The sequence below is a fragment of the Symphalangus syndactylus genome, chromosome X, assembly GCF_028878055.3.
Source record: "Symphalangus syndactylus isolate Jambi chromosome X, NHGRI_mSymSyn1-v2.1_pri, whole genome shotgun sequence".
Lineage (NCBI taxonomy): Eukaryota > Metazoa > Chordata > Mammalia > Primates > Hylobatidae > Symphalangus > Symphalangus syndactylus.
This window is the reverse complement of record NC_072447.2, coordinates 61,380,169-61,390,746: the sequence shown is the minus strand read 5'-3', so window position 1 is coordinate 61,390,746 and position 10,578 is coordinate 61,380,169. Positions and strand designations below refer to the sequence as shown.

The following is a 10,578-nucleotide window of genomic DNA, read 5'->3' as shown; positions in this document are numbered from 1 at the left end:
AGTGACCACGTGACAGTGTGTGAGAAACTTGTAAAGCTGTGCACGTGTGTCCGTGATGAGCTGACCGTATGAAGAAAATGATGGTGTGCACGACCGAGACAGGGCATGGGTGACTTATCGAGGGCCTAGTGGTGATTGTGAAATACTGACCAAGTATATCAGAAGCTGACTGAGGGACAGTGATGACTGAGACGGTGGCTGAGAAACTGATTGTGTGCCCATGGGCAAAACCCTTTGCAAGAGACTTTATGAAAGGCTGTAAATCAAGCACTGAGGGTGCTGGAAGCTGATCGAGAAGAAACGTGAGACTAGGTGACGACAGTGTCTGAGATACTGTGTGATTGTGTATGCGTGTGAATGTCTTCGTGGGAGAGGCTGTAATCAGGGATCGTGGGTGTGTGAAAAAGTGGCTTGAGTGAGAAAGGGGTAGGAGAGGTGATTTTTGTGCATGTGCGGGAAACTTCATGAGAGACTAGTTAGTGGTGATTATAAATCAGTGACTATTTGTGTATGTGAGAAAGTGACAGGCCAAATGAGTGGCTAAACGTTTCATGAGATTGTGTGACTGCACGTGTATGTAAGGAACTGACTGGTGAAAGAAAATATTGGCAATATTGACTGAATGAGACAGGCTGTTAAACATGATTGTGTGTGTGAAACTGTTAGTAGGAGACTGTAGTAAGGCTGGAATCCATGACACAGAAAATCACTATAAGCCATAGAATGTCTGAGAGGCTGCGTGATTAAGAGAATATAGTAAAGGCTGTAAATCCGGGCTGGGTGCGGTGGCTCATGCTTGTAATCCCAGCACTTTGGGAGGTCAAGGTGGGAGGATCACTTGAGGCCAGGAGCTTGAGACCAGCCTGGGCCACATGGTGAGACCCCGTCGCTACTAAAAATTTTAAAAATTAGCATAACGTAATGTTGTGCACCTGTAATCCCAGCTACATGGGAGGCTGACGTAGGAGGACCACTTGAGGCCAGGAGTTTGAGTTTGAGACCAACCTGGGCAACATAGAAGGACCCTGCTGCTACCAAAACAAAAAACAAAAATTACCCAGGTATAGTGGTGCATGCCTGTAGTCCCAGCTACTGAGGACACTGAGGTGGGAGGATCGCTTGAGCCCAGGAGTTTGAGTTTGAGACCAGCCTGGGCAATGTGGCAAAACCCTGTCTCTCCAAATAATAAAAAATTAGCCAGGTATGGCGTGTGCCTGTAGTCCCAGTTACTCGGGAGGCTGAGATGGGAGGATGGTTTGAGCCCATTAGGTTGAGACTGTAGTCTGTGATCATGCCACTGCACTCCAGCCTGGGTAACAGAACCAGACCCTGTCCCGAAAAAAAAAGAAAGAAAAGAAAAACAGAACTGTGTAGATAGGTTTTAAAAAAAAGAGAGAAAATAACAGACCAAATGAGACTGTATGAGAGGTCTAATGCCCTGCAGACCCTCGAATGTTCCAGGCCCTGGAGAAAAACCCTCTTCTGTTTTTCCTGTTCCTCAACAGGCCCCTCCTGCTCAGTCCCCTGGGCCGGCTTCTCCTACTTCTCTAAAACTTGAAATGCTGGGGTTCCCCAGGGCAAAGCCCTGGGATTCCCTTCTCTCTTCTCACGCATCCTCTCTAGGTCATCTTATCCAGGTCTTCGCACTTGAAATACTACTTATCCTCCATGGGATGCCCACATTTTTACTTCCAACTCAGACTGTCCTTCTGGCATTTTATCAGAATCTCTAAAGTTTTGTTTATTTCATTGATTGATTCATTTAGCAGATGTTTATTGAGCATCCACTGTTTCCTGGTGCCTATCTAATGCCCTGCAGACCCAGCAGTTAACAAGCCAGACAAAAATCCCTGCCCTTGTGGAAGTGATATTTAGGGAGTGAGAATAACAAGAAGCAGGCAAATACATAGTAGCAGGTAGGGATGTAATAATTAAATAAGACAAGACTCTCACTCTTTGTTTAAGGAATCTGCAGTCATTTTATTGCCTAAACGTGTGGGAGAAGATAGAGTGCTGACAGTCCTCTTCCACAGGGAATCCTATGAGTATTCATACAGTTTAAAAACAAAGGAAATATTGTTAATATTATTACCAGGGCAACAGGTGGTTAAATAAAGCAGCCAGCCAGAATTTCAGGTTTCTTTCTTTCTTTTTTTTTTTTTTTTTTTTTTTTTTTTTGAGACAGAGTCTCATTCTGTCGCCCAGGCTGGAGTGCAGTGGCACGATCTCAGCTCACTGCAGCCTCTGCCTCCCGAGTTCAAGCGATTCTCCTGCCTCAGCCTCCCAAGTAGCTGGGATTACAGGCATGCACCACTACGCCTGGCTAATTTTTGTATTTTTAGTAGAGACGGCGTTTCACCATGTTGACCAGGCTGGTCTCAAACTCCTGACGTCAGGTGATCCACCACCTGCCTCAATCTCCCAAAGTGTTGGGATTACAGGCGTGAGCCACCATGCCCGGCCAATTTCAGGTTTCTTGGAGAGTTTGTTTTCACAGGATAACACAGCAATGATTGTCTTGAAGTCTTAGAATCTTAACAAGACTCCTTTGTTCAAAGCACATTTTCAAGGATAGCCTTATGTTATCAGAGAACAGAGTACATCTGTAATGGATACAGATATTAACACATACCTTACTGCCCATAAAACAAGTGTTCCTGAAGAACTTCTGTTTTAACAGCTGACCAAATTATTACATTTGAATTTGCAGAATGGTGTCTCTCCCTGCCTCCCTGAGAGCAGAAGAAATTAGGCATTGCCTTCCTATCTTTCTTGCGCTTCTTTTTGTTAATTAAAAGCAAAATAAAAATTTGAAAGCGGGCCCTGGAGTTTCATTAGGGTTTATAAAAAAAAAAAAAAAAAAAAGAAGGGTTGGTGTGATGGCTCATGCCTGTAATCCCAGCACTTTGGGAGGCTGAGGTTGGGAGAAAATCTTGAAGCCAGGAGTTTGAGACCAGCCTGGGCAACACAACGAGACCCCATCTATACAGAAAATAAAAACATTAGTTGTGTGGTGGTGTGTGCCTGTAGTCCCAGCTATTTGGGGACACTAAGGTGGGAAAATCAATTGAGCCCAGGAGTTTGAGGCTGCAATGAGCTATGATCAGACCACTGCGCTCCAGCCCAGGTGACAGCAAGACTCTGTCTCTTTAAAAAAACAAAACAAACAAACAAAAAAAACAGGTTTGAAAGCTACTGGGCTAGAGAGTGACAGGGATGCCAGACAAGGGTATGGGGAAGGCTTCTGTGAGGAGGGGCAACATTTATTATCCATCTTCTCAAGGGCCAGGATTTTTGTCTCTCCTATTCTCTGCTCTAATGCTGAGAACCGCATCTGGCATCCAGTAGGTGCTCAATAAATGTCCAATAAATGTATCAAACACAGAGCACCTACTATATGCCAGGCACTGTTCTAAATACTTTCCAAAAGCTTAACTCCTGGCGGGGCACGGTGACTCACGCCTGTAATCCTAGCACTTTGGGAGGCCGAGGCAGGTGGATAACCTGAGGTCAGGAGTTTGAGACCAGCCTGGCCAACATGGTGAAACCCTGTCTCCACTAAAAATACAAAAATTAGCTGGGCATGGTGGTACACAGCTGTAATCCCAGCTACTCAGGAGGCTGAGGCAGGAGAATTGGTTGAAATCAGGAGGCAGAGGTTGTAGTGAGCCAAGATCGTGACACTGCACACCAGCCTGGGCGACAGAGTGAGACTCCATCTCGACAAAACAAACAAAAGCTTAACTCACAATCTTTGCAACACACCCTACCTATGTTGTAGGTGCTGTCTGTGAGCACATTTTACAGAAGGGAAACAGGCTCCAGAAGGGGGGTATCTGCCCGAGGGTTCTCTGATGGAACATGGCCCAGCTTATTCCCTCCTAATCACCCTAGACCCTGGTGTTGTCCCCAGCTGGGCCCATGGAACAACGGGTAGACCCCATTCCCCTCCTGAATCCCTCTCCAGGCTCCTGCCACTTCCCTTTCTCACTTCCCTTGTGCTGACCTCCCCGACCACAAGCTGACCACAGGGAACCTCTCAGGAAAGGAGGGCCGAGGTTAAGGGAGGGTGGAAGGTGGAGCAACTGCCTCGATGCTCCCTCCACCCCCACGAGCAGGAACACACTGAGCATGGCACACTCACTTCAACCTGGTTCAACACCCCCACGAGGTTGACCCTGTCATTATGTTAGAGATTATGCATTTTCCACATAGGGAAACTGAGGCTCAGGGGTGTTAAGTGACTCACGCAAGGTCACACGGCTAGGAAGTTGCTGCACGCTCCGATGCTCCATTTCCCCTGGGTGAGAATTTGTCCTAGGAGCTTCTATTGAACACTGAGGTTGCTGGGAGGAGCGCGAGGTTCTGGGGATACAGTGATAAACAAAACAAGACCAACAGTAAGACAGGAAATGGGGAGGGGAGAGTAGAGAAGGAGGCAGAGGGGACAGGGTGGGGTCAAAGCAGGATGCCCTCCCAGTTCCTCCTGCCTCTAGGTTCCTCTTTCCCTGCTGACTCCAGGAGCAGATCAACCCAGATAAAGTGGGACCTCCTCTCTGGTAGAGGTGCAGGGGGCAGTACTCAACATGATCACAGAGGGAGTGCAGGCCCCTCACTTGCTGCTGCCGCCGCTGCTCCTGCTGCTCACCCTGCCAGCCACAGGTGAGGGGGTGAGGGCCCAGCTGGCCCCAGGGGTGTCCAGGCCCACCACATCCTTGACCGAGCCCCACCCACCCATCCCCCGGCCCTGTTACAGGCTCAGACCCCGTGCTCTGCTTCACCCAGTATGAAGAATCCTCCGGCAAGTGCAAGGGCCTCCTGGGGGGTGGTGTCAGCGTGAAAGACTGCTGTCTCAACACTGCCTCTGCCTACCAGGAACGTAGTGGCGGGCTCTGCCAGCCTTGCAGGTCAGGGGGAGCCTGGGGTGGGGGCTGGGGGGGAGGGGAGGACTGTCTGGGGGGGTCACCCAAAACTGGGCACTTTCTTTCTCTGGGACTTCCAAGGGTGGCCCTGAGGCCCTCATCGTGACCATACCTCAGGGTTTCTCAACCTTGTTACTATTGACATTTGGGGCTGGAAATTCTTGGCTGGGGGAGGGGATTGCTTACCTGCGTATTGTGGGATGTTTTGTAACATCTCTAGCCTTCCACTAGATGCCAGTAGCAATTCTCCCCACCAGCTGTGACAACCAAACATGTCAGCAGACATTGCCAAATGTCCCCTGGGGGTCAAAATCACCCCTGATTGAGAACCACTGACATAGCCCACACATATTGAGCACCTCCTGCACACCGGAAGCATTGCAGGTGCGGTGTAGCTTGGTATTTCCCTAATTTTGATGACAGCTCATGTTTATTGAGTGCTTACTGTATAAGGACACACTGTGGGGGCGGGAAAGTTTGGGGAATTCAAAGGGCAGCTCTAGGCCCCTAATTATGATGACACTTCACATTCATTGAGCACTTCCTGTATACCAGCTGCATGGCAGGGTTGGGAGATGAGCTTGAGGATTTCTGAGGGCAGCTCTAGTCTCCTGATCATGATTTCCAGCTTGCATGGATTGAGCCCTTATCATATGCCAGACCTGTTTTCTACTTGCTTACTATATATCCCAGATACACCATGGGGATGGGGAGCTTGGGGATTTTTGAGGGCAGCTCTGGGCCCAAAGTCATGTCAACAGTTCATCACATCTATTTGGCATGAACAGCACCTAGGGCTATGCAGTGGGTTGGGGATAGATCTGGGGTTATTTCTGAGGAGGCCTCTGAGGTCATAGGGACGATGGCTCAGGTTTATTAAGCACTTTCTATTTACCTACTACCGTGTAGTGTGGTGATCTGGTGGGTTCCTGACAGCAGCCCTTGGTTCCTAGTCCTTACCTTTGCTTACTGCAGGCCTGGTATTGGCCTTGCCAGCCTTCCAGTGGTAACTCCAGATGCCTGATTGTGAAGGTAAATGACATTATCAAGCACTTATTGTATATCCACTGCTTCCCATTCAGTATCCCAATATCCCTAAAAGGTATAGACTCATCAATCCATCGCACACACACTTGCCTAGCAACCCCTCGTGCCTGCCCACACTCTGGAGTCCCACATGCCATTCTTGTCAGCTCATGCCAGGATGGGATGTGTGCGCTCTTCTCCACAGGTCCCCACGATGGTCCCTGTGGTCCACATGGGCCCCCTGTTCGGTGACGTGCTCTGAGGGCTCCCAGCTGCGGTACCGGCGCTGTGTGGGCTGGAACGGGCAGTGCTCTGAGAAGGTGGCACTTGGGACCCTGGAGTGGCAGCTCCAGGCCTGTGAGGACCAGCAGTGCTGTCCCGGTGAGGAGGATGAGCAAGGCGGGCAAGCACTCCCTGTCACCCAGCACTGGTGGGAACAATCGGTACAGAGGTCCTCAGAGTGGGCCCGTCCCCAGTGTTTGTAAGGACCTAAGGAGGAGAGTGGTGGGAGGTGAGGTAAGAGAGGTAAAGAGGGCCCATTGCCTGGGGACCACGGAGAGGACGTTGGCTTTTCGTCTGAGTAATTCGGACTGTGGGCAGGGGAGGAACGTGATCTGACTGGGGTTGGGAGGAGAACAGACTGTGCACAGTGAGAGTGAAAGGGGAAGCGGAGGCACCCATGTGAAGGGTGCTGCGGCAGGCCCGGTGAGCAGGGATGGTGGGCCCAGAGTGGTGGCAGAGGATATAAGGACAGGATTAGCTCATGTGGGGCACTCGAAGCAAAGAGCCCTGAATGACACTCCACCTCCATCCCATTACCCTTTCTTTTCTCCCACAGAGATGGGCGGCTGGTCTGGCTGGGGGCCATGGGAGCCTTGCTCTGTCACCTGCTCCAAAGGGACCCGGACCCGCAAGCGAGCCTGTAATCACCCTGCTCCCAAGTGTGGGGGCCACTGCCCAGGAGAGGCACAGGAATCAGAGGACTGTGACACCCAGCAGGTCTGCCCCAGTGAGTGAGGGAAGCCACAGGATGCTGATGGTTGCACCCAGCGTGGGTCTGCGGGGTTACAGCAGGGAACTGCCAGGCTGAGAGGACTTTAGCACGCATGACCACACCTGCATCCCTCCACCTCCCACCCCACCACAGCACACGGGGCCTGGGCCGCCTGGGGCTCCTGGACCCCCTGCTCAGGCTCCTGCCACGGTGGACCCCACAAACCTAAGGAGACACGAAGCCGCACGTGTTCTGCACCTGAGCCCTCCCAGAAGCCTCCTGGGAAGCCCTGCCCAGGGCTAGCCTACGAGGAGCGGAGTTGCACCGGTCTGCCACCCTGCCCAGGTACGACAGGATGAGGCCGCTGATGTTGCTGGCGGGGCTCTTGATTGAGGGCATAGATGCTCTGCCATTTCTAGAGTTCCTAGACCATGTGACCATGCAGCCCTTCATTTGGTGACAGTCTGCTTCAAGGGTCTAGGGGCTGAGAGGAAGGATTGAGGAGGCCTTTCTCCTCACTCCCTTTCCTCCTCCAACAGTGGCTGGGGGCTGGGGGCCTTGGGGCCCTGTGAGCCCCTGCCCTGTGACCTGTGGCCTGGGCCAGACCATGGAACGACGGACGTGCGATCACCCTGTGCCCCAGCATGGGGGCCGCTTCTGTGCTGGCGATGCCACCCGGACCCACATCTGCAACACAGCTGTGCCCTGCCCTGGTCAGCATCTCAGGGTTCACGATTTGCATGCCTAAGCCTCCCTTGCCCTTCTTTGCTGCCCAGCTCCTGCTGCTGAGGCCTTGCTCCTGTCTCTGATTCCTCCTTTCCTGGCCTTGATACCTTGTTTCCACCCCTGGTCCCCCATTCGCACATCTGATCACCTGTACTCCCTCCTACGCCCTCATTCCTTCCTCTGAACCCCCTTGCTGATTCCCTGCTTTGGTCCAATCCCCTGTTACCCTGTCTCTGCAGTGGATGGAGAGTGGGACTCGTGGGGGGAGTGGAGCCCCTGTGTCCGACGGAACATGAAATCCATCAGCTGTCAAGAAATCCCGGGCCAGCAGTCACGCTGGAGGACCTGCAGGGGCCGCAAGTTTGACGGACATCGATGTGCAGGGCAACAGCAGGATATCCGGCACTGCTACAGCATCCAGCACTGCCCCTGTGAGTGTCCCACAGACTGTGCTCTGAGGGTGGGGTGGCCCATGCAGGATAAGGGGTTTCCAACTCTGCTGTGGACCTCACGTCTCTGCAGCCTCCCTCTCACCTTCCCACCAAGACCTCCAGTTCTGACTCTGTGACCCCTACCCCTCATTGCAGTGAAAGGATCATGGTCAGAGTGGAGTACCTGGGGGCTGTGCATGCCCCCCTGTGGACCTAATCCTACCCGTGCCCGCCAGCGCCTCTGCACACCCTTGCTCCCCAAGTACCCGTGAGTGACAGGGCAAAGTATGCCTGGGAGGGGGTCATGATATTACAGGCGGGAGAGTTGGCTACCCCAGGAAACCAGGGTTTCCACTGCTGAATCTAAGGTATCTGCCTTGCCGAGTGCCACCTCCCAGCTGCAGGAAGTGGGGAGAAACTAAAGAAGATGAGAAAGAAGTTCTTGGAGGAGAATTCGTAGCCTCTGTGCCCCTCAGTCACTCGTTCAGTCACTCATCCACTCTCCCATTCACTTAGTCCTTCATGTGTCATTGACTCCGACCTTCAGTTACCCATGCTTTTAGCTGCCGTCACTCAGACCTCCATTCACTGCCTGCCTCCCACAGTCACTCATGCCTCCATCCACTTTGTCAGCATCTCACTGCCCCAAGGCACTCCAAGGCTTTTTCAGCAACAGTTGCAGATACACACAGCCCAGATCCTGTGGCTCCTCCAACGGACCCAGCTGAGCAGGCCCCTGACAGGAGGCATATGAGGAACAGCTGGTGCATGCAACAGGTGCTGCCACCTCAACCTAGGTCCAGGAAGCTGACTGGGCCTCCCAGGGCAGGTAGGGATTGGGAAAGGCGTTCCTGGCATCAAGACTGTGAACGGAGCCTTGGAGCTAGGTGATTAGCTGCCATAAGTGTTTCCAGGTGCCAGAGGGGCCCAGGTGTTAGGGTTAAAATGTTCATCCCTTTTCTTCCTTCCACATACATCAAGCTACTAGATTAAGTGAACTATTCCCAGCTCGTGGAAGGGCTGCCATCTGGGAAGGGATCTCCCGGCTCAGGGGGTTAGAGTGGGGCCTGAAGATGAATTAGAGGTGTTGAACGGAGGCACAAATGACTGGAGTGAGCGAGAGACTGAGCGGAGGAAGAAGCAATTGAGAGAACTGGGATGGGAGTGAATGGAGGGCTTTCCTAGTGGGAGAAATAACCCAGGTAAAGACCTTTCTGGACATGGACTGAGCTTGAATAAAGTGGAGGAGAGAGAGAGAGAGATTGGCTTGGGGCAGGGATTTGGGCCCAACAATAAGGCCTTGAATGTCAGGACAAGGCATTGGGTTTTTTCCTGGAGGCAGGGGAAAGAGATATAAAGGGTATATATTTCAGAGGTAAAAGAAAGTAGCTCATGCCAACAAGTAACATTCACCAGCATTTATTGAGCACTTGCTGTGTGCCAGGCACTGCTCTGAGCACTTTACCTGAATTAACTCATTTATCCTCACTCAGCCCCGTGAAGTGAGTATTAATATTACTATTCCTACCATTCTCATTTTGCAGATGAGGGAAACTGAGGCACAGGGAAGCTAAAGAAATTGCCCAATATCCTATAACTAAAAAGTAGTGTTGGGAGGCCAGGCACAGTGGCTCACGCCTATAATCCCAGCAACACTTTGGGAGGCTGAGGCAGGAGCATCACTTGAGCCCAGGAGATTGAGGCTGCAGTGAGCTATGATTGTGCCACTGCACTGCAGCCTGGGCAACACAGTGAGACCCTGTCTCAAAAAAAAAAAAAAAAAAAGAAAGAAAGAAAAAGCAAAGAAAAGAAAAGAAAAAGAAAAAAAACCAAAAAGTAGCGTTCGGCATATAGCAGGCACTCAATAAGAAATGAATGCATTCTTGCCTTCCCTGAGATTCTCCCTTCCGTTCCTCCCCACCCCTAATGCCTCAGGCCCACCGTTTCCATGGTCGAAGGTCAGGGCGAGAAGAACGTGACCTTCTGGGGGAGGCCGCTGCCACGGTGTGAGGAGCTACAAGGGCAGAAGCTGGTGGTGGAGGAGAAACGACCATGTCTACACGTGCCTGCTTGCAAAGACCCTGAGGAAGAGAAACTCTAACACTTCTCTCCTCCACTCTGAGTCCCCTGACCTTCCAAACCTCAATAAACTAGCCTCTTCGAGCTCGTCTACGATTCCTTAAAGGAGGAAAAACAACCTATCCCCTTCCCCAAAAGTAAGGTGATAGCATCTCATAGGGCAAACGGCACAGCACGGGCCAAGACACAGCAGCCTGTTGCGGAAAACAGTATTTTCCACTGTGGTCGCAGGTTGGCAGGAGTGAAAGCGAGTGTGCAGCCCCAGCCTCTCCCCGCCGCTGCCATAACCCCAATGTCTGGGCCCTGCGCAACCCCCTTAGTGCCTCAGGGACGCCCGGCACGTTCCTCTGCAGAGCTCCGCGTTACGGGTTTCCTGATTGGCTACTTGTCCTGGCAGGCA

General features: G+C 51.8%; 2 protein-coding genes and 1 long non-coding RNA gene across 3 annotated transcripts in view; 2 read left to right on the top strand and 1 right to left on the bottom strand.

The window, feature by feature from the left end:
• The window catches only part of ZNF41 (zinc finger protein 41), a 333,150-nt gene that overhangs the window by 149,857 nt on the left and 172,715 nt on the right, over window positions 1–10,578 (top strand). The window lies entirely within an intron of this gene.
• On the bottom strand, window positions 1,984–5,264 carry LOC134735964 (uncharacterized). The gene is made up of 3 exons (XR_010119576.1): window positions 5,109–5,264; window positions 4,250–4,365; window positions 1,984–2,039 (listed from the first exon to the last, which is right to left on the bottom strand). It is a non-coding gene; the product is annotated as an uncharacterized lncRNA (long non-coding RNA).
• CFP (complement factor properdin) lies at window positions 4,350–10,262 on the top strand. Its single transcript, XM_055269305.2, has 10 exons — window positions 4,350–4,400; window positions 4,522–4,662; window positions 4,757–4,907; window positions 6,154–6,329; window positions 6,787–6,957; window positions 7,096–7,287; window positions 7,482–7,655; window positions 7,908–8,099; window positions 8,256–8,367; window positions 10,035–10,262. Exons 2-10 carry the CDS (start codon window positions 4,587–4,589, stop codon window positions 10,198–10,200), a joined length of 1,410 nt encoding a protein of 469 aa, XP_055125280.1. The 5' UTR covers window positions 4,350–4,400; window positions 4,522–4,586; the 3' UTR covers window positions 10,201–10,262.